Source organism: Hyperolius riggenbachi, chromosome 1, assembly GCF_040937935.1.
Source record: "Hyperolius riggenbachi isolate aHypRig1 chromosome 1, aHypRig1.pri, whole genome shotgun sequence".
NCBI lineage: Eukaryota > Metazoa > Chordata > Amphibia > Anura > Hyperoliidae > Hyperolius > Hyperolius riggenbachi.
Window position 1 is genome coordinate 384085670 of NC_090646.1, and position 27353 is coordinate 384113022.

General features: G+C 40.7%; 1 protein-coding gene across 6 annotated transcripts in view; it reads left to right on the forward strand.

Annotated features, from left to right (window-relative positions):
* The window catches only part of ADAMTSL1 (ADAMTS like 1), a 529495-nt gene that overhangs the window by 58824 nt on the left and 443318 nt on the right, over positions 1-27353 (forward strand). For all 6 annotated transcript variants that reach the window (XR_011020540.1, XR_011020539.1, XM_068234383.1 and 3 more), the window contains exon 2: positions 14336-14463. Coding sequence is in view for 4 of the 6 variants with exons in the window: in XM_068234383.1 (XP_068090484.1) it covers positions 14336-14463 (128 nt within the window). In the remaining 2 variants the exon portion in view is untranslated. The remainder of the gene's footprint in view (positions 1-14335; positions 14464-27353) is intronic.

Here is a 27353-nt window from a genome sequence, read left to right on the forward strand (position 1 = left end):
CAATGGAAGGCAAAGTTGTAAGTTGAGTTTCCAGAGGAGAGTGACAAAAGTCTGCTGGGCCAGAAGAGAGTGCTAGCAGTGTTGTTGAATACTAATGGATCATGCTGAGCAGCCTGACTGTAAAGTGCCAGGAAAGCAAGAGAACTCCTGACTGACTTCTGGAATAGGATATGTGTTGTAAGAATTTTCCATTAGATCTATTTGGGAAAATGTATTTTCCTGCATACAATGTTCAAAACGTGTTGTTTCAAGCATCATTTGTTGTCTGTCTCTTCAAAAGGTCTGCTTTTATGTTTGAAGGGCTCATTATGTAATTATCTAATCAGTAAGTATCTTGAAGGAAGGCTAAATTAGGGTTCAGCCACTATAATTGTGTGTGCTGCCACACCACAAATAATGCCCTGTTCTTGGTTAAATCTGACTTGCGATGTGTGCCACTGTTGTCTTGTGTTTTCTCATTAGGACATATTGCCCTTGTGTTTTGTTCTTGAAAATTATGAGTGCCAGAAAGCCAGAGTAAGAATTCCTCAAATTGCAGTGGTTCAGCAACCATCAAATACTTTTTTTAAGATGTACATTTGAAAAGATAGCGGAGGAGGGACTCCTCCACTGATGCAGGGACCCTCTCTAGAATGGTCTTAGATGGCAATGTGCTCACCTCATCGTACAGATGGTGGAGGACAGACTGTTGTGGAAAGCTTCAAACCATCTTTGGCTGCAAGGAAATGCCTCCTTAGTTTTCATCAGTTTGTCAGATTGCAAGCCCCACCTAAGGCTGAATAAACCTTGCAAATATGAGCACTTTTTTGTGATGATTAAATTCCGCAGAACCAACATGACCATCTTTACTTTACTTTCAAAATGACTGTCTTTACTTTTATATGTTGCCCTTATATTGTGTACATTCTGTCTTCTCTTTATATAAACTTATTTATATCCTTTAAAAAGTAATTGTCTTGAAACCGAGAAACTTAATGCTTTTAGTTTAGTGTGATTGTCTAAACAAAAGATAACTAACTGGCATTCTTTTTTTACAAGAATAATTTATGATTTTCTTCAACGATATGATCAGATAGCTCAACATTTTATGGCTATCTAACGTAACGGCCTAATGAAAGGCTTTGCTTTAACAGACAAATAAGTGCATTCTATTTAAAACAAAACACAAAAAAGTAAACTACAGCTTTTACTCCTTAAAGAGACTCCGTAACAAAAATTGCATCTTGTTTTTTATCATCCTACAAGTTCAAAAAGCTATTCTAATGTGTTCTGGCTTACTGCAGCACTTATTACTATCACAGTCTCTGTAATAAATCAATGTATCTTTCCCCTGTCAGACTTGTCGGCCTGTGTCTGGAAGGCTGCCAAGTTCTTCAGTGTTGTGGTTCTGCTATGAACTCCCCCTTCCAGGCCCCTCTATGCACACTGCCTGTGTATTATTTAGATTAGTGCAGCTTCTCTCTTTTCTCTTATCTTTTACAAGCTGGATAAATCGTCCTCTGAGCTGGCTGGGCTTTCACATACTGAAGAATTACAGACAAGGGCAAAGCTGTTTGCAGGAAGAAACGAGCAGCCTGAAACTTCAGTGCATGAGAACTGCAGGGGGAAAGAAACACACAAATGATCTCTTGAGATTCAAAAGGAAGGCTGTATACAGCCTGCTTGTGTATGAATGTATTTTCTATGTGTGGACATACTGTACATCAACCTACTTCCTGTTTTGGTGGCCATTTTGTTTGTTTATAAACAAACTTTTTAAAACTGTTTTTAACCACTTTTAATGCGGCGGGGAGCGGCGAAATTGTGTCAGAGGGTAATAGGAGATGTCCCCTAACGCACTGGTATGTTTACTTTTGTGCGATTTTAACAATACAGATTCTCTTTAAACAAGATTTTCACCATGTTTACAAAGAACTTCACCAAGAGCAGTTAGCTTGTTTACTGTGCTTTTCTTACTGTTCACCATCACTCAAAGTTTTTTTGTGATCCTGGTGCATAGTATGATAGCAACCTGCCTGGCCCACGTTGTAGCAGTGTGCATCAGGGGCTGTGGTCAGTTCCAATTAAATGAATACGTAGTAGGTGTTTCCCTTTTAATATTCATCTCACTGCTTCTTCTGCCTCAGTTCACCCATGCAGTTGATGATGGAAGCTGTACTGGAGTGTAGTGTCTTTATGGAGGAGACGGGAAAAGGAACATAGAACACCTCATCTCAGACAAAACACTGGGTAAATTCAACCTGGCCATTTTTTTTCTTTATTTTTTTTTTTTTGCCCAAGCAAGATCAAGGAGGAGACAGTTGTGGAGACCTTCAGGAAAGCCAATAATATGAGGAACCCTGTTAAATACACTTTTTTTTTTTAAAGACCTCTTGCTTATACAATTTATCAAGTGTCCTAAACACTTATGCTTGCAATTTCCTGTCTGATAGACAGGTTAAATCGATTTCCAAAAGGTCCGATCTCGTGTCTAATCATTTTTCCAATCACTTCTATACAAAATTGATCAGAAAAATGATCAGAAATCAGATTAAGCCTGTCGGAGATAATCTATTCTATCTGACAGAAAATTGCATGTTGTGTACCGGGCAGGCATTAACCCCCCTGGCGGTATGAAAAATTCTGCCAGGGGGCAGCGCAGCAGTTTTTTTTATTTTATTTTATTTTTTTAAATCATGTAGCGAGCCCAGGGCTTGCTACATAATAGCCGCTGCTCAGCGGCATCCTCCCGCCCGCTTCGATCGCCTTCGGCGATCTCCGATCAGGAAATTCCGTTCAAAGAACGGGATTTCCTGGAGGGCTTCCCCCGTCGCCATGGCGACGGGGCGGGATGACGTCAGCGACGTCGGCACGTCATTGGGAGTCCCGAACCTCCCCTCGGCACTGCCTGGCACTGATTGGCCAGGCAGCGCACGGGGTCTGGGGGGGGGGGGCGTGCGCCGCAACAGATATCGGCGATCGGGCGGGGGCCGGCGGCGATCAGAGTGCTGGCACAGCTAGCACAGTGCTAGCTGCGTCCAGCAAAAAAAAAAATTATGAAAATCGGCCCAGCAGGGCCTGAGTGGCACCCTCCGGCAGCTTACCCCGTGTCCAGCACGGGGTTACCGCTAAGGAGGTTAAACAGACATAAGCTAATTAACAGCAGTCTGGAAGTGCTTGGGCATGCTCAAATATTTGCTGCATAGGTAGAATGACAACAGAAGAACCCATTTCTGAAGACGTGGAGCTGTAGAGGAAGAAATTATCTATCCAAGTTATACTGGAGTAGAGCTGATGGAGTGGTCCAAACCAGTGATTGTCAGGAAGCTTCTAAGGGACATAATAGGCATAAGTAGTAGCTGTGACAGCAGCAAACCAGGCTTGAACTGTGACATCGTACATGCTTTGTGCACAGATGCACAAAAACTTTTTGTACAGCTCCTATAGTGTAAACAACTAGACAAAAAGAATGTCATAAGTAGTGGCTACGATAAAAGTAAAGTGCTGCAGGAACACCCAGTATCATATCAGCAGCAAGCTAATATCCTCGGCTGATGTAAAATGCTTGTGGCATTGAACTCATGCTTGGTGGTACTGTAGTTATGTGGGTCAGCCTAAGGTTAAGTGTATATTACTTCCCTGGGAAGAAAGTAAAAAACTTGTGTTAAGTGATCAATGGCAGGTTAAATTTATTTGCGGCTATTAATTTAATGAGGAGCGTGATTTAATTCCATATAGGAGGGTAATTTTATACAGCAAAGAAAACACCACTGGATTGAATAGCAAAATTTAGGCACGATCTTTCAGATATCTGATAAAAGGAGGAATGTTTATATAGCTTCTGCACATGGGGTAAGCTTGTGATTGGGAGCACTTGTTACCATAATAAGAATAAAGGCAAGCGGCATGTGAACGGAGGGCATCCTGCTGGGTCTAAATGCTTTCCATCAAAGCATGTCCTCGCACACAGCATTGCTTTTACATGGCTAGCAGTGTGTTGTTCTTTGTCATTGGCAGAATCTCTTTCAGGGTAAGCCATGTCTCTGGAAAATGCCAAACTAAAATAATAACCATTCCTCCATGGTAACCATAGATCTTTCTTTCTTGGAGTTGCTGAAAATTCCCAAAGTGCTTTGTGGTTTATGGTTTGGTCAGAAAGGGCATCTGGTTCTCTGTATAGCTATATATACACAGTATAGAACTTGTATTTGACCATCATTCTACCAGACAAGCTAAATATGACATGCTGACAGGCTAGGCATTTGCCAGAGTCGATGTATATTGGAGATCTCTTGTGGGCTGTAAGAAAGTCCAGTAGACCACTCACCTCGAATGGCCTCAGTGTAAATTGATCATTTTAAAGTAAAACTTTTCTTATCTGACAGTTAACAGTCACACAGAACTGATTTAATCTTCTTAGTGCAAGTGTGGCATGAGTCAATCCTGGACAGATTTGATGTAAAGTGAAGTGGCAAAAAATCATAATTAGCTATTCACTTCTGCACAGGAACTGGACTAATCTGCATATGGAATTTTGCGTTTTCAATTTCCTGTATTATTAGAACGTCTTTTTTTCTAGAGAATGGTATACGTAATAATGCCTGTATAAACTAATGTTATACAGCAGGAGAAATTGGCAGAGGCTGTACCCGAATTAGCTATTTGCAAAGATATGCAGAGCTCCAAAATTACACAACATGCATTCAAAATAGGTACAGCAAAGAAGGGCATTAGCTTCATAAATTTGATGTCTGTTTAAACTAATGTTATCACAAGTGCAACTCTAGAAAACATTTAGTTTTAGATCACGTGTGAGTGTTAGAACCTCTTTTGAGTTTTACTGCTGTTTGTACTTTAGTTGGGGAGTTTTCCTAACTTCCTGTCTTGACAGGAGATGAGTAAAACTCTCCAACAGGGAGAGCAATAACCAGAAAGAAAGCATTTTTGTGTAGAAGTGGGTTAGAACCTAGACAAATTTGTTATACCTTCTCTAATCTCCTGTTGTCAGGACTAAGGCATTCAGATTAAAGTGGAACTAAACTCAGAAATTCCTCTCTGCTCTAAAAGATTAGTCACAGCATGATAACCTTTATTGAAAAATAGATCAATTGCAATTTATGGAGATCTTAAAAACAGAAGTTGGTTTCACTTTCCAGGGAGCACTGAGAAGATTAGGCCACAGTGTTTACTGTATGGGAAAGCTCCTATAGTCACTTACCCACCTCCCTTGATCTCGCACTGTGGTCCACCACTGCAACCCATACTGATGGCCATGCACTTGACCTAATCTTCACTAGATGCTGTTCCCTATCCAACCTCATCAACTCTTTCCTCCCACTGTCTGATCATAACTTACTTGAATTCAATATCCTTCCATCCAGTCTTTACACCTCCCCACAGCAGACTTCTATACACTAGTTCAAAAACGTTTGCAATCTCTGCTTCCAAATGCTATCAACATCTCTCAACATCTCTGCATCTGATACTTCCACAACTCTCCTATACCGACCATGAGCTAGCAGCTGCTCATTATCAAAACACCTTAACTTCAGCCTTTGACTCTGTAGCTCCTTCCTCCTTGGTCTACTGCTGCCAGGCTTGTGTTCCTGACTGTCTCAATGTAAGCTCCTCCTTCATGTCCTCCTGTTTTCTAAAACTGGACAAGGCCAAGACTGGAATGGTAATCTTTCCACCTTACAATGCAAAGATATCAAACTTCCAAATTAGTTTATGAAGGATTAGTTTTTCAAACAATACAATCAATCAAGAAAATTGATTGGATTTAAAAGAACTGAAACAAATAAAAAAAAAAAATAACAGTATGGTGTATGCCCACCATTATTCAGATGTTTATCTGACTAGACACAGGTTGCTGCAGCCCAAGTTGGATCTTAGTTCATAAAATTCAGTCCAGCTATCTTTCCGAGAAGCTTATTTGCAGTTCTGCGCCATCAGACATAAATAACCTGTGGATGCAGCTGGCGTTGTGGTGAATTTAACAGCTGCTTTACAACTTAATGGTAAAGACATAAAGACCTCCTGACATTGGGCAGCTTTTCATAGTCATAAGGGCAGCTATCACAAGATCCTGTCAACCAGGAACACAAAATAAACTGGGTTGCCAGTGAACCAGAAAGCTGGTGCATTGTTTAAGTTTTGCTCAATGTAGGTAATTTCATACGCAAGCACATTTCTAAAAGTTGAGGTTGATTCAAGAAGGAGTATATGTAGTGTGTTTCTATGTGATCTGTTTTCTTTCCGTAAACTGACTGTTTGCTGGAAAATTTACAATGTACACACTACCAGCTTTCTGACATAATTGTGCCGTAAAATGTTTAATAGCCCTTGGTTTAAAACAGGCATTAAATTATTCTGCGTATGCTAAAGGTATTAGGAGAAGGAATCCTGTGGGAAACCCAGGTGGAGTGCAGTGAGCTGGTCTCAGGGCTTCCTTCCAAGGTAAAGTCTTAAAATCGTGACCTGCATGCTTGTTCTGGTTCATTGGCTTACTAGTAGTAAAGGCATATGATGATCATGACAGAAGGGAACTAGCAACTCACTTAACATTTTACTGATGGCAGTTCCCATATGTCTATCACAAGTATGCTTCATGTGCTACCATACTGCTCCTGTGATTGTGGTTTTATACATGTAAATAAATGTAGTTGTCTCAAAAAAAAAATACTTTAATATTGACTTTAATATCGGAATGTCCCTACTCCTCGTCGGTATTGAACCAAAATCATATGAAAAGTCTATCTTGCATGTGTAGAAACTCACCTCCATGACAAAAATCCCCATCTATTCTACCTTTGCTGCCTTTGCTACTTCTTAAACTTGTAAAACGAAGGGAAGATGGGTAAAGATATATGACATGGAGAGGCGTTTGTGGAAGAAATCATCAGCTTCTGGTTCAGCATATTATGTGCAATACTGAAGAGTGGGGCAGAAGGTCTGACTGTGAGAATACACAGAACACCAAACCGAAACATCTATACTTTTTTACTTAATACATTATCCCTCAATTAAAGAGGCACTGTAGCAACATATATGGTAATTCCAGTATTTGAATTTAGAAGTAAGTATTAACCTCTGTATATTGGTATGTAATCCCACCCGCACTGATGTTTAACCTAGGCAATTTAGCTATGGTGCCTTCTCTACCCAGTGTACTCCAGGAGACCAGGGCCCTTATTCAACTCTTTTTTTCTCAAGTTTTCTCCTAAGAGATAATTTTTCATCTTCAGTTTAAAATACCTTTCACCAATGCAATGGAAAAAGTATCAAAAGTAGGAGACAAAGCACTGTCAAAATTATTCAGAGTATTTTCTTGTTTGCTAGTGGCTTCAAATGCATTTTATTGACAAGGTGTGAAAATGTCACCTAGGAGAAAAAAGTGAATTGAATAAGGGCCCAGGTGTTGTTTCTGCTTGCTTCGGAACAACTGACAAACAAACTTTGTGCAGTGATGCTTCTCACCAGCAGTAAAGTTGTCAACACCTGTGATAAAGTTAAGAATGTAAATCAGGGTGAGGAAAGATTTTACAGAGGGCAAAGACTGACTAAGTTCTGAAATAAAAGTGTAAAAAATATGCCATTTTATTCATCAAGTTTATTCAGTAAAGTTCCTTTTTAAGATTTTCCAGTAAAATTTTAAGTCAATTCCAGGATTTTATTGTTTTTAAAAGGAGAGATCCCCATGGTTTGCTATTGATCATAACTTTACTTAGAATCCCAGGTAAACCACATTTTATTTCTGAGGGACTCGGCGATTGGATGCAAAGACAGTGGCTTGGGAAAGATTTGCATAGATTGTTATTTTAGAATGGAAGTCAAGGAGTGCCAGTAGTTTTCTGGTTTGCTGCAAAAGTATATCGTTCATATGAAAAAAGGGAATTCTTGCAACAACATCCTTTAGGATATTGTCTGACATGTGCTTGGTCTTTGGCAGTCTGTGTACCCTATCACCAGCTCTTGTTTCACAATTACCAGAACTTTTTTAATGAGCGTTTAAAAAATAGTGTTTCAGCCCATCGTAGCACTACCTTTGGCACCTCCCTCACATCATTGTATCTTCTGGATCTGCTACTTTACCCCGGTTACTTCAACATATATTTCTACTTGTGGATCCAGTAAACTCATCCATTACTGTGTGGTCTGACAGTTGTTTTTTTATGTAGAAGACTGTCTCCAAACTCAGACAGACATTTGTTCAGTACAGGGATCTACTTAGAGAGAAAGCCATTATCTTTCAGTGTGGTTTGTGAGATGAGGTGGTCAGAAGCGGGAAAATAGGAGCACATATGGCGTTGCCCCTGCTTCCGCTAGGCGCAGAGTGATGCCAATAGTTAAAGTATCAGTAACATCGTATTACCTATAATAATTACCTGTAATATTACTCTACTTAACTATAGACTCACCCAGCACCTATTCTCACACTAACCCTCCCCTTCTAGTGCCTAACACTTACCTCTTCTTCTTCCTGATGCCTAATAATAACCACCCCACCCCTAACAATATTCTCCAGTCCTATTCCTCTACACGTACTCCTGGAGGCAAAACCACTGAATCTAAAGTAGCAAACAGTTATAACTACAGACACTTGAAACTTATTGTCTACAAATAGACGATCGGCTGTTCAAAGTGCCCACTGTGCAATTTGAACTAATAGCTAATAGTAGCCAAACCACCGACTGGGCAACCGTTAGTCAGCATTTTCATTGGCGTCTATGAGAAGCCTGATGCAAATTACCTGTTACAGGGAAATTGCTGATAGAAGTGTATTTCTATGGAACATCTAACCCTATGCAATAATCTAGTATTCTATCAGGATTAAGATCACCCTGATGGACAATTAAACCCTTTCCAATCCTTTTCCCTGATTACCCACATCCCCCCAGCACTTAATTATTTGCTGTGTATTGGGGGACATGGGGAAAAGGATTTGGCAGTGGTGATCAGGAGCTCCACCCCTTTGCTTGTGTGACACTGTAATTCCATTATTACGGGGTGCTGCTGGAGATGATCAAAGTGTCAGACTGTATCCGACACTTTGATTTACATAGGAAGATGCCAGATTGCACCATATCCACCAGCTGTACCCCTACAGCAACCCCAAATACCCCTACGTAATATTACTATTATTTGATGCAATGGTGGTGCATGGGGCTGAGAGCGATCTGCGTGTCAGACACACTTTGATCTGAAGAGGATGCCGCTGTGCCGGATTTTGTTTGCAATAGCACAATCTAGCGGTAGCCTTTTATTCCCTACATCGGACTCTGTCCGACATTGGCCCTGTAGAAGAAAAAGCCAATGTAGGACATAGCCTAACATAGGATTGGGAAGGGTTAATACTTGGGCCAGGCTGTGGGTTGATGATGTGTCTGGAGAGAAATGGTTGACCTGTAGGGAACTTCCCTTGGTGCATATGAAGAGTAATGCTCCTCTGTATGACTTTGTTGCCTCCAGGAGCTGAATTGTCCTCTGTCTTTTCTGATCTTGTGCTTTGTGCCTGCATGGCTCAGGATCTGGAATCTTCTTGGTGATGTCATACCATGTTGACAGAAGCATGTGAGTTCCTTTGGTTGAACCCTTGGTGAATTTCTCTTACCCATCATATCTGCAGGAACTGCGTCACTCGGATCTTGTTCTCTCAGTTTGCTGTCACTTGGTGTATCTGCTCCCTGGAGTTCCTACATTTTCCATGTATTTTATGGAAATACCCTTTAAGTACCGTATGTTTTTGTCAAGTACTATTAATCATTAATACAATATTTTATTCACAACAGTCACTCATTTCATTTTTTAAAGTCTACTTAAAAACACCTGAGGAAAATTACACCACTTAACTTGTAAGTGATCACAGACCAGATTAGTGCAGATTAAGGATGATCTGATTTTCAAGGTACTCTACCTCATAAACTGTCAGTATAGAGGCAAACATAACAATAGGTCTACTGCTTGATTGACAGTGTTATATATTATGATTGTGAGAAGGATTTATGACTAGCAGGACAGAGAAATATAAGAATATGCAACACTATATTCACAAGTATAAAATTACCCTATTAACATAATGTGATGACAGGTGAATTCATTTTTTCATGGTTACATAAAATGGGAGACAGAGAATCAGAACATGCATGACATCACCTGGTTTCTATAAGGGTGTGTTATGTCCTACCGTTTTATCATCTTTGGAAAGACGTGCAGGCTAATTTATCAAAGCTAATGCAGAGAATGCAAAAGTGGTGCAGTTATTCAGAGCAAACAATCGGGTTTAACTGTCCTGATTATTCCCCTGCTCAACTGCTTCACTTATGCTATACATTTCTTTTAGCTCGCCGAATAAATCGGCTTTAAAGTGTGTGAACCTATTTGATTGTATTAAAGATAAATTAAAGGGGCAGTATTGCGAAAATAGTCCTTTTTACTTCATTACATATAAGTTATGTACAAGTGGAGTAATACTTTAAACATGTTTAGTGGCTGAACAAATGTAATTAGTACCCTGGCATTACCTATTTGCTGTGGTTACCAGCTTTCAGCGCAGCATTGTGGCGGCAGCACGGAGCAGCCAGGAAAGCTGTGTCCTGATTGCATCTAACATTACGATTACAGTTGTTGTTTTATTCACGAGGCAAGCATTCTTAGAAGGAAAGCAGTAAAAATTTAACTCTTTCCTTCTAAGAATGCTTGCCTCGTGAATAAAACAACAACTTTAATCGTAATGTTAGATGCAATCAGGACACAGCTACAACTCCTGGCTGCTCCGTGCTGCCGCCACAATGCTGCGCAGAGCTGAAAGCTGGTAACCGCAGCAATGGACAGCAATAGGTGTCCGTGTCCTTGCCAGCAGCGGTGAAGGGGCCTCGGCAGGCAGCATTAGGATCTGTGAAGTGCGGTGACGTCACGCGGCTCACATGAGCTGAAGAACTGCACGAGAGTGCAGTTACAAGGTGGAGGATCCTATTTCTAACGTCTCAAGGGGGAAATATAATGCCACCCCAAACAGTTGATTTAGCTGCCTCCTACAGCACAATGGTATTGTCTAAATCGGCGTCAGTAAATGTTTCTTCTGACGTGGCTCCCTTGTTTCAAATAGGTAATGCCAGTGTACTAATTACATTTGTTCAGCCACTAAACGTGTTTAAAGTATTACTCCACTTGTACATAACTTATATGTAATGAAGTAAAAAGGACTATTTTCGCAATACTGCCCCTTTAATTTGTAACATACTTTTACTAGCTCAGAAAACCGCTGCTGATAATAATGCCCTTATAATGACTCAGGGCTGGTGCACACCAAGCGTTTTTGACAGCGTTTTCAAAACCGCTGCTGCCTGTGAAAACGCTTGACTAATGTATCTCAATGGGATGGGGCACACCAGCGGCGTGAGGTTTTTAGCAAACCGCAAGCATGGCTCCTGCAGCATTTTTGCGGTTTGCAGGTGCGTTTCTGCCTCAATGTAAAGTATAGGAAAAGCTCAAACAGCTCTGAAAAACGCTAGATCTGTATATGAAATCTGCTACACAGAAATGCTCCAAAAAACGCTAGGCATGTTTAGAAAACCTCTCTAAACATGCCTAGAATCGCTCTGAAATCTGCTTCAAAAACCTCTAGCGTTTTGCGGATCTGCTAGAGGTTTTTGGTGTGCACTGGGCCTCACTGATTTTGGTCTTGTAATGAACTTTGAAAACGTACCTGCTTTAAATTTACACACGTTTAAGCAGGGATCACATTTGAGCCAACGTAAAATGGCTGTGATTAATTTTTTGCATTTTCTGCATGCATCAGCCAGTAGTCAGCTGAGAACAGTAGGAATTATACACGATGTGCGAAAAAAGCAACCAAATAAGTTTTCCCCACACGTGGGAAAAACACACATTGTAACACATGTGCCCGTGAATATTATCTTTTGTATTTGTGAGCATTGTTGCTGTTTTTTTTTTTCTTTGGGGCGATCTTGAAATCCTGAAAATTGCGTGTGCGTTCCTGAAGTGTAATCATTGTCTTACACTATTCACAGCAAACTGTACATGTTCAACAGCAGTGCTGTGGCTGCATTTTGTTTTCTTCATAGTTTTTCTATGCCTCTTTCATCTCTGACAAAACTCCCCTGACCTCTGACCAATGCTGTGTGTTACAATATTACTTATATATATGATCCAACTCACATATCTGCTATCTGCACATCAGGTCAGTAATCTGAGAATAGACACACAGGACATGGGTTATAGAGAACAGAACATATATTAAGATTACAGATCACAGAAGTGGATGAGATTCATGAGGCTAGGTTTCCATTTGTGCGAAAACAGGCCGATTCCCCGGCCATGAATTTGGCAGCCTATTGAACTCTATGAAGAGCATACGAATTAGTGGCTGGGGAAAAATCTGATGGCATGCAGCATAACTTCACGCATCACTGTCTGAATCCCATAGCCGTGCATAGCGTGGCTAGAGGGAATTGGCTGCAAGAGACGTCACAGCTGTGCCGGCATCGCGTCTCGCAAGACGCATGCCGCGCACAAGTGGAAACGAGCCCTGAATATGTAAGAAGTACTGTCACACACCATGATCAGTAGAAGTGGTAACTTTTGAGTAAGTGGTAAGCAGCATGAGGAAACCATCACACCACCTGTGTTAGGTATATTTTTAACATACTTACATAAGCTAACGGTACAATATGTGATACGTTGTAACTGGCATTTATTATGGGTCGATATGTGCATAATCTGGCGCATCCATGGTATGGGTTTTTCATAAATGGCTCCTTTAATTGACAGCTCTCGCCATTGGCTTGTAATCAGTTCACCATCATCTTCTGTTGAAGGTTGAGAAATAACAGCAGACTTAACTTTTTTGCTTGTTCAGCTTTCCTACTGCATATTCTATTGCTAAGTTGGGGCTATATTTCAGAGTGAAGTCAGTGAATTATTACTTGAAATTAATACCTCACTGTGTGTTATAAAAAGTGTGCTGATGGTGACTAATGCAACCATGCCATTTGTCAGCTGCAGAATATTCAAAAATGGTATCTTTTTTTCAGAACTGGGGATAAAACTCTATGCTTTTTTCCCATGTGATGTTTCACACTCTGTTTCAAATTGTGGTCCATAAGTTTTATAAAGTAATTTCCATGTGCTTTTTTCTTCACAGACAGATGGCTGTAAAGGGTGCTGGTGAGATCTGATGAAATGTCTGTCACACTATCTCATTATTCTGGTGGGAACTTATAAGGTTCCATTCGTTTTCAGTTAGCTGAACCTGATTTACAGTGGTTTTACGTGGGCTGCTTTGTAGTTCATAGCAGGCAAGACAACATTGCATTTTGTAAGCTATCTGGCTGTGGAATATAGTAACTATTAATGCTTTCTTGGCAATAGGCCCTATTCTTCCAACCTTTAAGACTTATTTATTACCTGCTAAGTTTGCTAACTATGATTGCCGCCTAGCAGACAGACTTTACCATCTGCCCGTTTTCACAAGATAAAGCTATGTGATTTTTTTCAGTAGGTAATATTACATATTTTACGTCTGCTATTCTAGTTAAAAGCAAATTAGTGTCAGCTATCGGATTGCAATTTTCCTTGAATGGCATTGAGTTATGACTTCTTTGCTTTTTCTGCTCCTTCATATGCTGCATCTAAGAGACTTGTAATGGATTATGGCACATATGCCATAGTTTATACTGCTGTTAAATGAGTGAAGCTTTGAACATTCGGTGTTGTAGTTTAAAAAACAATTTAAGAAACATACGGAATTTGGATCTGGAAAGTGCATTATCTGATAGGTGCCCATTTGCTCTTGGATTACCATCCCAGGAGGTGGTTCCATTACTGGATAAACACCTTTGTGCTCCTCTGCTCCTATTTTAGGAAGATAAATATAGCTCCTACTTTGATTGCTGTGTGGTGTGATGGGCTAAAACACTTCCTACTGAAATTAGTGAGAGTATATTTGCCACAGGAAAACTATTGTCTAATTATATATGTGCTAACTATTCCCTTTAGAGGTGGGCAATAATAGAGTCTATAAAGTCATCATTTCGACGCCTTGGAGCATATGGTTATGCGACTTCTCTTATTGTATTTCTTCTTGCGCCTGCCTGTAGCATAAATGAAAAGGGATCACTTGAATTAGGTTATTGTTTGGATTAATCTAATACAGTGTTAAAAGCTGCATATACTGAATGTTTTATATTCTGATAAAACTAGATCACTAAACTGCAAAGAGCTGAAAAAACTGACCTTGGTTTTTTATTACAAATGGTTGTTTTCATGAAGTTTAACTATGATAGATTATATGCTGTATGTCTTAAGTGACATATTTGTATTTTTGTAACTACAGAGCTCTCGTACAGCTCGTTCAGAAGAGGATCGGGACACATTATGGGATGCATGGGGATCGTGGAGTGAATGCTCAAGAACGTGCGGTGGTGGAGCCTCCTATTCCCTAAGAAGATGCCTCAGTAGCAAGTAAGTTATGGCAACTATTACTTCAACAAGAACTCGTCACCTCCACTAGTAAAACTGTAACCGTAGTAGTATTTTGGAAAAAGTATACCAGTATTTTATTTGATAAAAATTCTACTCAGTGACATTTCTGTCATCACACCTCTGAATATCTTCCCAGTTTGAACAAAACCAGTATCTATATGCATCCACTGCTGTAAAAGTGGTCAATATTGGGGCCATACAACAATACAACATACGATGGCTTTTCTTGACTTCCAATAATAATAAAGTAGTCCTGGTTGTCTGGTTTTGAATATCTGGTAGACGTCCGTAGGCTTCTCAGCTTCAGAAAGTAGGTGATAACAAAACACAACCAGTTTTCTAATAACAGATATGTGTTTTTTTGTTTGTTTTGTTTTTTGGGCAGAATGTTGTCAATGCTTTAAAATAATCCTAGCACTTCCCAAAGAATAATGAATGGGGATGAGTGCAGTTGCATATCAATAGGGGATGCAGAGGTTGCGACTGCATCAGGGTCCCTGGACCAGAGGAGCCCATTAGGGACCCTTCTGAATCCATCAAATTAGCTTTAAATTGGTGCTATGCTGGTAATGAACACCTCTATATGTGCAATGAAGAATAGTTTTATCCTTTACCAACCATTTCCCTACTCTGATTACACCTCTCTAACACTGTAACTGTCCTTGGTAGGTTTTGGGACTTCATATTAATAGAGCTTGTGGCCCCATGTAAAACTTGCACTGGGGCCCTATGATCCTCAGCCATGTCACTGGATTAGTGCAGGATAACAAGCAAGGAATAGGGAATTTATGCACAGCAACTTTACCGGAATATGCCACCATATCTCAAGAATTACTTTTTCCTTTCAAATGAGCTGACTGACTGTATGCCAACATATGTTAAAAAGTAACAAAGTCCTTTCAAGCTAGATTCCGAATATATGAGGGCTAACATTTTATGGGTGTAGCTGGGCATTCTGAATTTAGAAAAAACAATAACTGCAGCTTTTTAGTTATTGCATTTAATTTTTGGGTAGTTTGTTGAAGGGGGTGTGCAGTGACAACTAGTTGTACAGGAAAGCTCCTATTTTTCCACAGCTTTGCTTGACTGCCAATATTACTTTAATGTATAACCCTCACCGTATTTCTTCTTGCTTCTTTTTTGTACAAGATAGACATACAGTATTTCCCAAGCTGTATATCAACTGGTAAATTCCCCGACCTTCAGTATGCTTTAGGCATTGTTCTTTTGTAAGTCAATTTGTTAAGAAAGATGGTCAGTAACATTCTCGAGCTATTTATTGCAGAACACAAATAACACTTTAACTCCCTATGGGGAACATTCAAAAAGTCTGTATTTAGAAATTTGTAAGAGTGAGGCTTTCAACCACAACCCCCCTCCACTTTCAGTATAGTCTCCTCCTAATTCAAGGCAATTTTCCTAGTTGTGCTCCAGGGCCTTCATGCACTTGGAATAAGAACCCAACTGTTGGTAACCAAATCACTAACAGGCGTCATACTGCAGAGTTGCTGGGGAAAATGAATGTCAATATGATTGAACAGGAAGGATACCCTATTAATTCCAGTCCAGCAGAACAGATGGCAATCATGGCAACTTGGGGAGTGTGACCGAGCATATTGTCCCAGTGCAACAAATTGCCTTTCTACAATTTCCCATGGCTTGATAGCATCTCACAGCTGCCTATATTTGCATAATATGCCCTACTGAAAGTATGACCCTTCCTCAAGTAGTCTACTGTGTCGTCTCCCAAAATATATCGCTGCTAATGCATTGGTACAGAACATGTTCTAAAAGAGGAAAATCACACTTTTTTTTCAAAGTCAAAGTGATAAATCTATTTTTGAATCATTACAATTCTGTAAGCATTCTGGATACCCATCCAGCATCTACTTTTTTCATTGTCAATGAAGTACGGGGCATGTACATTTGTGAGCCCCATCTACATCTTAAAAAGGTTCAAATGTTCCTGAATATGAACCTATTGGCAAAAAGTCAATTTGTATTTGAAGGAATCGGTGAAATGGCAAATGACTCCATAGAGAATAAATGTATTTTGCCTCTAGATAAAATCATTGACCTGTATCCTCTTTAAAAGTGGAATTACAGTCAGAATGTCCCCTCTTCTCCAGTAGGTTTGCTTCACTATGTTAACTGTTAAAAAGAAAGTTCCTAAAATAACTGAGGCTTACTTTCATCTTCCCACAGGAACTATGCTGTACTGCGAACACTAAGAAGCCAGCGCAGGAGACTTGGTCGCAGCCGGCGCCACCATAGGCCGTAATAGGTATTACGGCTATAGCAACGCACAGAGTGTAACTTTGGCACCGTCAGAAGACGGAGCTAAAGTTACATTTAAAACACTGTAATCCAGCTTCCAGCAATAACTAGAAGCCGAATTACATCATTCCCCACCATCCATGGCGGCCTTGAGGGGGAATAGTAATTTACATGGACGGGACTTTTAGGACTTTTGCAGCAACAGGATCAGCCATATACCGGCTGTATCTTGTGCCCAAGTCTCCCGGCGCAGATTCTTCTCGTACGCGCTGTACTGAGCTCTTCTTGTGAGGAAGTTGTTCTTTCATCTAAAAAATGCAGAAAGTAAGGCTCAGCAAACAGAAAAGGAAGAGTTCTGAATGACTCTTGTGTGACAGCTAAACTGGTTGTATGCAGCAAAATGTTCGCTTTCCTTGCTCTGTAGCTCTGTCTGTACCGGATATTACATCACCAAATAGCATGGCTTTTTCCAATCCGTGCTGGATTGTAACTGTCACACATATGGAGTTACTTTGGGATCAAGACAGGGAGGATACTGTGGGCTGTAAAAGTTGTTTTATTGAATGTTTTACCAGAATGCTATTGTACTTTAATTGTGTGTACACAAATGTTGCAAAGACCACATGCAAAGCTTCTGTTTGGTATTTTAGTTTTTAACCAGTCATATAGTTGAGTGTGTATGATGTTATCCTTAGTTGTACTTGCTTATACTTAACAGAGTGTTTATTACTGCTTGCATGCTAAGTGTTGTTCCTCTCTTTATAGTTAATTGTCAGTAGAGATTCATAAAGCTTAGGTATTGTACTGCTCAGTCAGTCGTATGCCTTGCATACCTCACAGACAAGGCTGGTGGCTTGCTCTGTGGTGTAGGTTGAGACGTTCCTTAAACATTCTGCTGATTCACAGGAAACTTTGCCACAACAAAGCTACTGTAACTGGGACATTTCATTGCATTGGAACATGCTGAGACACCATCACCCAACGTCTGCACGATATCAGCATGAATCTCCCAAAGCGGTATGCTTTTCTGTCAGAAACACGTTATTACCCTCACTCATCATTCTTTTCTATTTTTATCCCTTTCACCATTTCATTTAGATTATTTAGAGGTTTTTTGTTTTTTTTTACAAAAAGATTTTTAGGAGGAAAGCAAAGAAGAGCCCTATGGATTTTTCCATCATTTTGTGAACTGTTTAGACCAATAAAGCTCTCAAAAGTCAAATTCCTCATGTAGTGGATTTCATCTGTGGTCGTTGTAAAGCGAAAAGGAAAAATGCATACATGTAATCTGGGGGCCGGTGATAGCTGTTAGTAGAATATTGGTAGCATTACCGATATTCCACTGTTAAGCTCTATGTGATTACAATAGTAAAATATCATCTTTCTTTTACCGATATTTCACTATTACCTAACCCGACCCCATTCTCATTTGAACCATTGCTTTATTGAGGTCTAATTTAGCCCCCAACCAGAGCCTGTCCGTAACCGACTCCCAACCAATGCCTAACCCTAACTGACCCCACCACCACCAATGTATAGCCCGAATCATCCCATTATTTAATTAGGTGCCAAAGGGAAGTTTGGACGCCAGCATTAGGTGCCCATGTTAATAGATGTGATCAGTGGCTATAACTGATATACAACCTATTGCTACAAATGGCAGGAACGAACACGTGAGTACGCGAATCCCAATACGTACCATAGGCATAGATTAGATGCCTGCTAGTCTCTGTTCCAAACTCACCCGAACCACTGCAGAATCTTTCTTGAACTCTAGTAACTTTGCAATTTGAGCACTCTTTATATTATTATTAATGTTTCCAGAATCATAGTTGTGGCACTGCTGTCCTTCAAAGGAGCTCACAATCCACAATACAATAACATTTGTAAAGCGGTTTTCTCCCATAGACTCAAAACGCATAGATATGTCTCAGATCAATACAGGGTTGCAGACTTGACTGTGTTAAAGAGGAAATAATCAGGTGTTCATAAATGCCAGATTAAACAGGGGGCTTCTCAGTTTGGCCTCAAATGCTCCCAGGGAGGGAGATGTCCTTTTTGGGTGTGGCATAGTCACAGTTTAAAGTGGACCTGAGCTCTTGCACAGGACAGAAGGAAAATGTAGAGAAATGCACCCTGTATGTATTTAGAGAGTTTAGCCTGTGCAATTCCCCATGTGTGTCTAATCACAAGTTGCAATTTGATTTCCCCCATGTCACATGACTGCCTATGGCAGATAAACAGATACGCCCATTTGAAAGCAAAGGCTTGTTAACATTATGTCTGTTTCTAATTACTGATTAATGGAAGCAAATTTATTTTAGGATTTGTATCAGCTGTAACAAAGGAATGTTTTTTTTTTGTTGTTGTTGTTTAAAGGTTATTATGCTGTATACTTTAGAGCAGCGAGGAGTTCTGAGTTCAGGTCCACTTTAAAGTACCCCTTGACTCTCTTCCGCCCTCCCCTTAAATTTTTAACATTGCTTTAGTACTGGTGCTGCAACTAGCACACAGCACCATCCTCCCACCTCCTGTGCCCCCGTAACCCCTGTTCTGCTCAGTCGTAGTCTTTAGCTGAGGCAGAACGTCGATTATGAACAGGGAGAAAGTGACAGTTCTTCCTACCAGCTGTGCATCCATAACTCCGCCCCCTTCACCTTCCGCTTTATTTCCTGTCTGATTCATTGCGCACAGCGCGTAGGGTAGCTGTGCTGTGTGCAGGGTTGTAGTAATTGAGTTCGGAAGGATATCTGACCTCAATTATCACAAGCCTGCATACAGCGCAGCTACCCTACGCACTGTGTGCAATGAATCCAACAGGAACTAAAGAGGTAGGTGGAGGGGACGGGAGTTATGGACGCACAGTGGGGAGGAAGAACTGTCACTTCCTCCCGCTCATAATTATTGCCAGAACGGGGCCACAGGGGGCATTGTGAAGGGGGGGGGGGAGATGGTGCAGTGTGCTGTGACAAAGTCACAGTACCAATAATAAAAGAATTTTAAAAGTATATCCAACCAGGTCAGGGTACTTTAATGCCCCTTGTCATGTTTTAAGGCCAAATTTGGTGGAAATGTTTTCAGTTTGTTTTTGGGGTGTGTCAGTAAATCCATACAAATACAAGGAGACCACACAAACCCTGTGTATATAGTTCCCTAGCCCAGATTTGAATCTAGGAATCTAGAAAGGCAAATATGCAATTTACTATGCCACCCATATATTCTGCCAATCTGCAAGACAGGAATACAGTTATGCATTTTAAAACAGGACCGTTGTGATGCATTTGATGACAGATATTTGCACTACACAGAAAGATAAATATAATTTCTTTCCCCTAGACTACTTTTATTATGCAGCTACCTGTCAGCATGTGTTTCATGATACAAATTGTCACAGATCTTTGTAGCTGCGGTTCCATACGCCTTAACCTCTTTAGCAGTAATCACGAGTTCAGCTCGGGGTGGAAAAAACAAGCCAGGAGCGGTAACCTCCAGCTGAACTCATGGTAGCCGCCAGGAGGTCTGTGCAGAGCAAGGCGTGCAGTGGGCGTTTAAACTCATCTCCCAGGGGATCCCGATGTTGGCCGCCATTCTTCTTCCTCTCCTACGAGGCTCTGCTTCCCCCTAGTGAGATCACCGTCTGTCATCATGACGATAGCCGGCAATCTCACTATAGGGTTACAGTGCTACCCAGAAGGAAAACTGCAGCGCTGGATCCCAGGGAGGTGAGTGAGTGCTGGGCTGCTGCAGAACTCTCTAGTAGCATGATTTTTTTTCCAGGTTTTAGGATCTAAAAACATGCAAAAAAATTGTGCTGCTTTTAGACCCTAAAATCCGGAAAGAATCATACCGCCAATGGAGTTAAATACTGGAAGTATATTTAAAGCGTGATCACAGGGGCAAATGTCATTTTGGAAACGGTGGTAAGGGTTTGGAAACTCTTTGGGATTGTATCACTCTCATGTGTCCTCATCTGTAAAATCTTGTACACGCACTAGATGGTTTCCACCCAGGGCAGCCATCATGGCCGCTTCTGTTTAGAATCTAGCATCTGTATATTTGCCCCAATCCATCTTGATGTGTCGAAGAGCGGTCAGCCTGGAGGATTGTCTTGGCAGACTACAACCTGAAGGCATTGTTCTCCTACTCATCCTGCCCAATCCATGCTGCTCCATCATGGCCTCATTGACCCTCCTCTCCCCTTCATAGCTACAGAACACTTTGATAGCCTACTGACTAACTACATGTCTGTACAGAACTTGGCCCTGAACAGTCACCTGAGAGAACAATTTCCAGTCCTTGTGGGCGACATGGCTCATGGGTTTCCATTGCTTCCCCTCCAGAAAGGAAGTGTGGAAATCTCCCCAAGGGTGACAAAGACAAAATGGCAATTTTTTTATTGCTGTACATCATTTCAGAACTCTGGACCTACCCAACCTAATCAGTGTTCAATGGAACTGTCATGGGTAGAAACTAGAAAGTGAAGAAAAAGCTCTCCAGTCGGGATGCAGACAGCAATTAAAAAAAAAAGCCCTTTCTAATAGCCTCCTGTGCTATTCAAAATTAAGTAAAAAAAAATTCTTGCAGTTTATGTTGACTTAATAAATAACATGGATAAATAACAATAATATTTATATAGCGCTTTTCTCCCTGGGGACTCAAAGCGCTGTGACCCTGCATTATGCAGTCTCAAAGGCTAGGGAAAAGAGGTGAGTTTTAGCTTTTTTTTAAAGATAAAAGTTAATGTTAGATTTTTGTTTTTAATGTTGATGTAAAAGAAATTGAACTCATCTGAATAGAGCTGAATTTTCTCATAATAAGAATTTGTTTCCTGTAACTAAAAAGTAACACACAAGGTTTTGTCAGTTGAGTGTTTATAACTATGTTAGTAAGCTAAGCCTATTCACCTTGACACTAATTCATGGGAGATGTCACTTGCGCAAATGTGATAAATTATCCAGTTTCTCCCCAGTTTAAAAGCCATTGTATGCTTGAGTGAATAAAGGTCTTAAGGTTATTTGTTAATCTGTGGGTGGGTTCATCAGATCGTGGTCACATGTGACATCTCAAAAGCCAACATAATCCCAACATGGTCATTACACAGAATGCTTAGATTCTTGATGCAAAGATCTGTTCTGAGAATTAAAGGGTTCAAGTACATCTATTCATAAGCCTATGTTAATTAGTCCTCATGCCTTTTGAAGCATGACAGTCCATGATTTGCGGAAGTCACATTATCTAGTTTCTAACCAGTGATTATTTTTAAAAAGATCATTCGAAAATATTTTTTCTATACAAAAACACTCAGCCAATAAAAACTAAACCTGTCCAGATTCAATAACCCTTTAAAATGTTTTTTTTCCTAAAGCGTAATATCAGTTTCTAAGATTTAGGGCACATCTGCCTCCTGGTACCAGCAAAAGTGGTGCAGAAATAATGAGTGCCACTGCCATTGCCTATATACCTTTATGCTGTCCCCAAAATTGCTGGTCATGTAGTCTGTGTTCCTCAGAACAGGTTACACAGAGTGTTCTTGATTGCCTCACGTAATATTATATTTAAATAGCACCAGCATCTTCCTTAGCGCTGTACAGGGTACAAAACAGTCAACAGTGCGTAGTAGGGATGGCCAATGAGATGCGAATAATTCCGAGTTGTTGTGTAATCATAAAAATTTGAATGCAAATTTATGCAGCTTGTAAATGGACCAATTGAAATCCACTTTGTCAGGATTTGGTTGGTGCATTTTCATTCTGCATAAATTTGCATACAACGTTTGCAGTTGCAGTAATCCTGCATCAGCTTGGAATTATTTGCATCACATTGACTATCTCTAGTGAGGTGTACAATCAGAACATCCAACGACACAAGTACAATATACTGTACACTGGAGAGATTTGGAGCAAAGGAGACATTTTGAGTGTAATAATTCTTTAACATTATGCAAGGGCTCATACCTAAAATCAATTTTCAGAGTAGCCCTTTTCAGATCACATAAACATGATGATGATGATTGCTAAATTGCTGTTATGTAATGGCAGTTTAGTGACAACCATATTTATAGTCACCCTATTTATGAAGTGGTGTTTCGCATGATCACCACCTCATAAATAGCCAAATAGCACTCACCACTTTCACTGTATTGTACACCATATGCAATAATGGAAAACAGTGGAGTATTTTTTCAGTCTGCAATACAATCAATAATAGCGGAGTGCCAAAGCTGCAGTAAGAGGATGACGCCACTCATGTAAAAAATACATTAAAGGACTTACGAGGCCTGTTTTGTAAAAAAAAAAATAAAGTTAGATACCTGTGTCGGTTTGTAAGGCACGGAGGACGCCGTCCGCGCCCTCTGTGCCGTTCTGCCGGGTCCCCGCTGCTCAACATCCCCCCCGAACGTCCCCCGACCGCACGGCCCAGGTCGGGCTCTCCAGCCTTCACAAAGATGGCTGCCGGAGCTGGCCGCGGCTGCGCAGTCCGCATAGCCACGAGTGCGGCTGCGCAGCTCTAAGGCCAACCCCCCGATCCACGCTACTGTTACTGCTATGCGGACTGCGCAGCCGCGGCCAGCTCCGGCAGCCATCTTTGTGAAGGCTGGAGAGCCCGACCCGGGCCGTGCAGTCGGGGGACATTCGGGGATATCTCTTGAACGATCGACCCAATGATCAATTGGACTGGGTACCATTAATTGTGGCAATTGATGATGAATTATCGGAATGTCACTTTTTTGGGTAAATTGTACCATTAATGGCACCATTAGACATTAGGCATTAGACATTAGGCACAGCCACAGAGAAGGTGAATACAGTAAAGATATTTCCACTGAAGGCATGTTTTTTTTTTTTATTTTGACCAGTTACACTTTAATATTTAATATCTGAACAATAATGATCCCATTTTATATCTACTAGTAAAACACAGGCCTCAGCATGGACATGTCTGTATTTTCGTAGCAGCCACATGGATTTGGAAGTGCTACTGCTTAATAATCAGTTATTTCACTACAATCCTTCAAGATAAATTCTGTACTGTTGGCTGTCCTGCCACTTTGCCCAGGTATGACCGCTTATATGCGCTGTATACACTCTGAAGCTAATATGAGTAAACCTGTTCTAGAAAATCAAATATGCTTTTGCATTTTCAGTGCATTTATGAGTTTGCCTTCAAGGAATATTCCTAAATGCACGCCATCCTTATCCACTGAAGACCTTAATTTGCCAAATCTCCCAAAAAACATTTTGTGATAGTATCAAAAGTGAGGGAGGACACTGATTAGGTCAAGATGGCTCAAATAGGGCTCTAAACCAAGAAAGAGGGTACTTTGCACAGGTAATGAGGAACAAAGGGACTGGGAAAAGGAAAACCATAAATAAGAAGTTCAACAGTGCTTTGTTAGTCTTAGGCCTCATTCACAGTGGGAAGTTTCGTTTGATGCAACGTTAAAGTCGCACAACGTGCCCCTAACGCAGTGCATGTAGGTTATGAAATTGGATGTTATTTTGCACTGTGTTATGTGTCTCTTGGTGTGCCGTTTTCATCGCATACTGATGGAACCAAAACGGCGCATGCGTTATATTAAAAAAAAAAATTACTGAGCATGGGCAACACACATAATGCAGCAAATTTATTGCCAAACGCACAGCATGCAGCACTTTCTAAACATTGCTACACGTTACACACAATGCAACGTGTACACTGTGAATGTTGCACAAACTTTGTATTGCTGTGCTTTAGTCTGCGTTATACATTTTTATAACATGCGACTTTAATGTCCCACTGTGAAAGAGGCCTAAAGGCCCATACACACGTCGGATTTTTGCGAACGACCCGTCGTTTGAACGTTCCGTCGTTCAGTCGTTCGCACGTCAAATCCGACGTGTGTACAGACTATCGTTCGGGTGATAAGACTGGGCCGCCGGGCGGATCGCTGGAAACCAGTCTTATCACGCGAACGATAGTCCGTACACACGTCTGATTCCGCGTGCGAACGACTGAACGACGGAACGTTCAAACGACCCGTCGTTCGCAAAAATCCGACGTGTGTATGGGCCTTAAGGCTTCAATTCATCAAAGGCTGTTAGATAACAAAATCCAATTTGTTAAAATACCGCATTCAGTATTTTACACTTGTGTGTGCTATTTCATCAATATTTTCAAATGTGCGGTAGATGTTCGTTAAGTTACTGAATTACTATGGTTTCAATTCATCAAAGGCTGTTTGATAACCCCAAAGCAGAGTGGAGCAGCTTGGAGTGTCTCTGTGTTGTTACAAGCTGCAGTGAGGCCGTTATAATAGAGGCATCCTAACATCCCTTTAGATGTGAACATTTGTTATATTTACTGTTTGTTATCATGCCTCTGCTGCACTGAATCTGCCCATTAGTCTTTCTTAACATTTTTTTAATTGCCTAAAATTAGATGAACTTCCTGGAGACATTACAAATGCCATGCTTGGTGATTTCACCACTAGCATCTTTGCATTTTCAAACAGGGACTCAAAGGGTTACACCACCGAAGGGTGCCAGGAATACATCTTTTGTTCCCTTATCTCTGCTCACTGCCTGGGGGGTCTAAAATATTGTTCCACTGGAGAAGCCTGCAAGACCTATCATCCACACTTGCAGTAGACAGGGGCTGTTTCTATTGGCTGCCTGCTCCTGTCAATCATGGGGATATCCACAGGAAGGCATTCGAAGCTAGTTACCGACAGAGGAGAGCTGGAGATGATCACCGAATGTGTTATCGAATGATGTAACCTTGATGAATTGACATTTACTGACATGTGTTTAGTACAAGTATGTAATTTATCTCACTGCTCTGTAATTTCAGCTTTTCATGCGGTTACAGCTTTGATGAATTGACGTTTTCTTAAGTGCTCCGTAAAGTCAGCTGTTTTCAGCATTACCGAATGCGGTAATGCTTGATGAATTGAAGCCTTATTCCTTTATAAATAGTTACATAGTTACATAGTTATTTTGGTTGAAAAAAGACATACGTCCATCGAGTTCAACCAGAGAACAAAGTACAACACCAGCCTGCTCCCTCACATATCCCTGTTGATCCAGAGAAAGGTGAAAAAACCCTTACAAGGCATGGTCCAATTAGCCCCAAAAGGGAAAAAAATTCCTTCCCGACTCCAGATAGCAATCAGATAACATTCTTGGATCAACATCATTGGGCATTACCTAGTAATTGTAGCCATGGATGTCTTTCAACGCAAGGAAAGCATCTAAGCCCCCTTTAAATGCAGGTATAGCGTTTGCCATAACGACTTCCTGTGGCAATGCATTCCACATCTTAATCGACTTACTGTAAAGATCCCTTTCCTAAATAAATGGCTAAAACGTTTTTCCTCCATGCGCAGATCATGTCCTTTGAGAAGGCCTAGGGACAAAAAGCTCATCCACCAAGCTATTATATTGCCCTCTGATGTATTTATACATGTTAATTAGATCCCCTCTAAGGCGTCTTTTCTCTAGAATAAATAAACCCAGTTTATCTCATCTTTCTTGGTAAGTGAGACCCTCCATCCCACGTATCAATTTTGTTGCTCGTCTCTGCACCTGCTCTAAAACTGCAATATCTTTTTTGTAATGTGGTGCCCAGAACTGAATTCCATATTCCAGATGTGGCCTTACTAGAGAGTTAAACAGGGGCAATATTATGGTAGCATCTCGAGTTTTTATTTCCCTTTTAATGCATCCCAAAATTTTGTTAGCTTTCGCTGCAGCAGCTTGGCATTGAGTACGGTTATTTAACTTGTAGTCGATGAGTACTCCTAAGTCCTTCTCCAAGTTTGATGTCCCCAACTGTATCCCATTTATTTTGTATGGTGCTAGACCATTGGTATGACTAAAATGCATGACTTTACATTTTTCATCATTGAATTTCATCTGCCATGTATGTGCCCATATAGCCATCTTATCCAGATCCTGTTGCAATATGACACTATCTTCCTGAGAGTTGATGGTTCTGCACAATTTTGTATCATCTGCAAAAATAGCAACATTGCTCACTACTGCATCTACTAGGTCATTAATAAATAAATTGAAGAGCACTGGACCCAGTACAGACCCCTGTGGGACCCCAATGCGAACAGTCTCCCATTTTGAGTATGATCCATTGACCACAACTCTTTGTTTTCTGTCCATTAGCCAGTTCCTTATCCATGCACACAGACTCTTCCCCAGTCCTTGCATCCTCAACTTTTGCACCAGACTTTTGTAGGGAACGGTGTCGAAGGCCTTTGCAAAGTCCAAGTATATCACATCTACAGCAAACCCAATATCCACATTAGCGTTCACTACCCCATACAAGCTGAGCATGTTAGTCAAACAGGACCTGTTTTTAGTAAACCCATGTTGATGCTGAGAAATAAGATTATTTTCTACTATGAAGTCATGTATAGTATCTCTTAGTAACCCCTCAAATAGTTTGCATACAACTGATGTTAAGCTTACAGGTCTATAATTTCCTGGATCTGATTTTTTGCCCTTCTTAAATAATGGGAAAATGTGGGCTGTACGCCAATCCACTGGGACTCTGCCATTTGAAAGAGTCACAAAAGATAAGATAAAGGGGTTGATCTATAA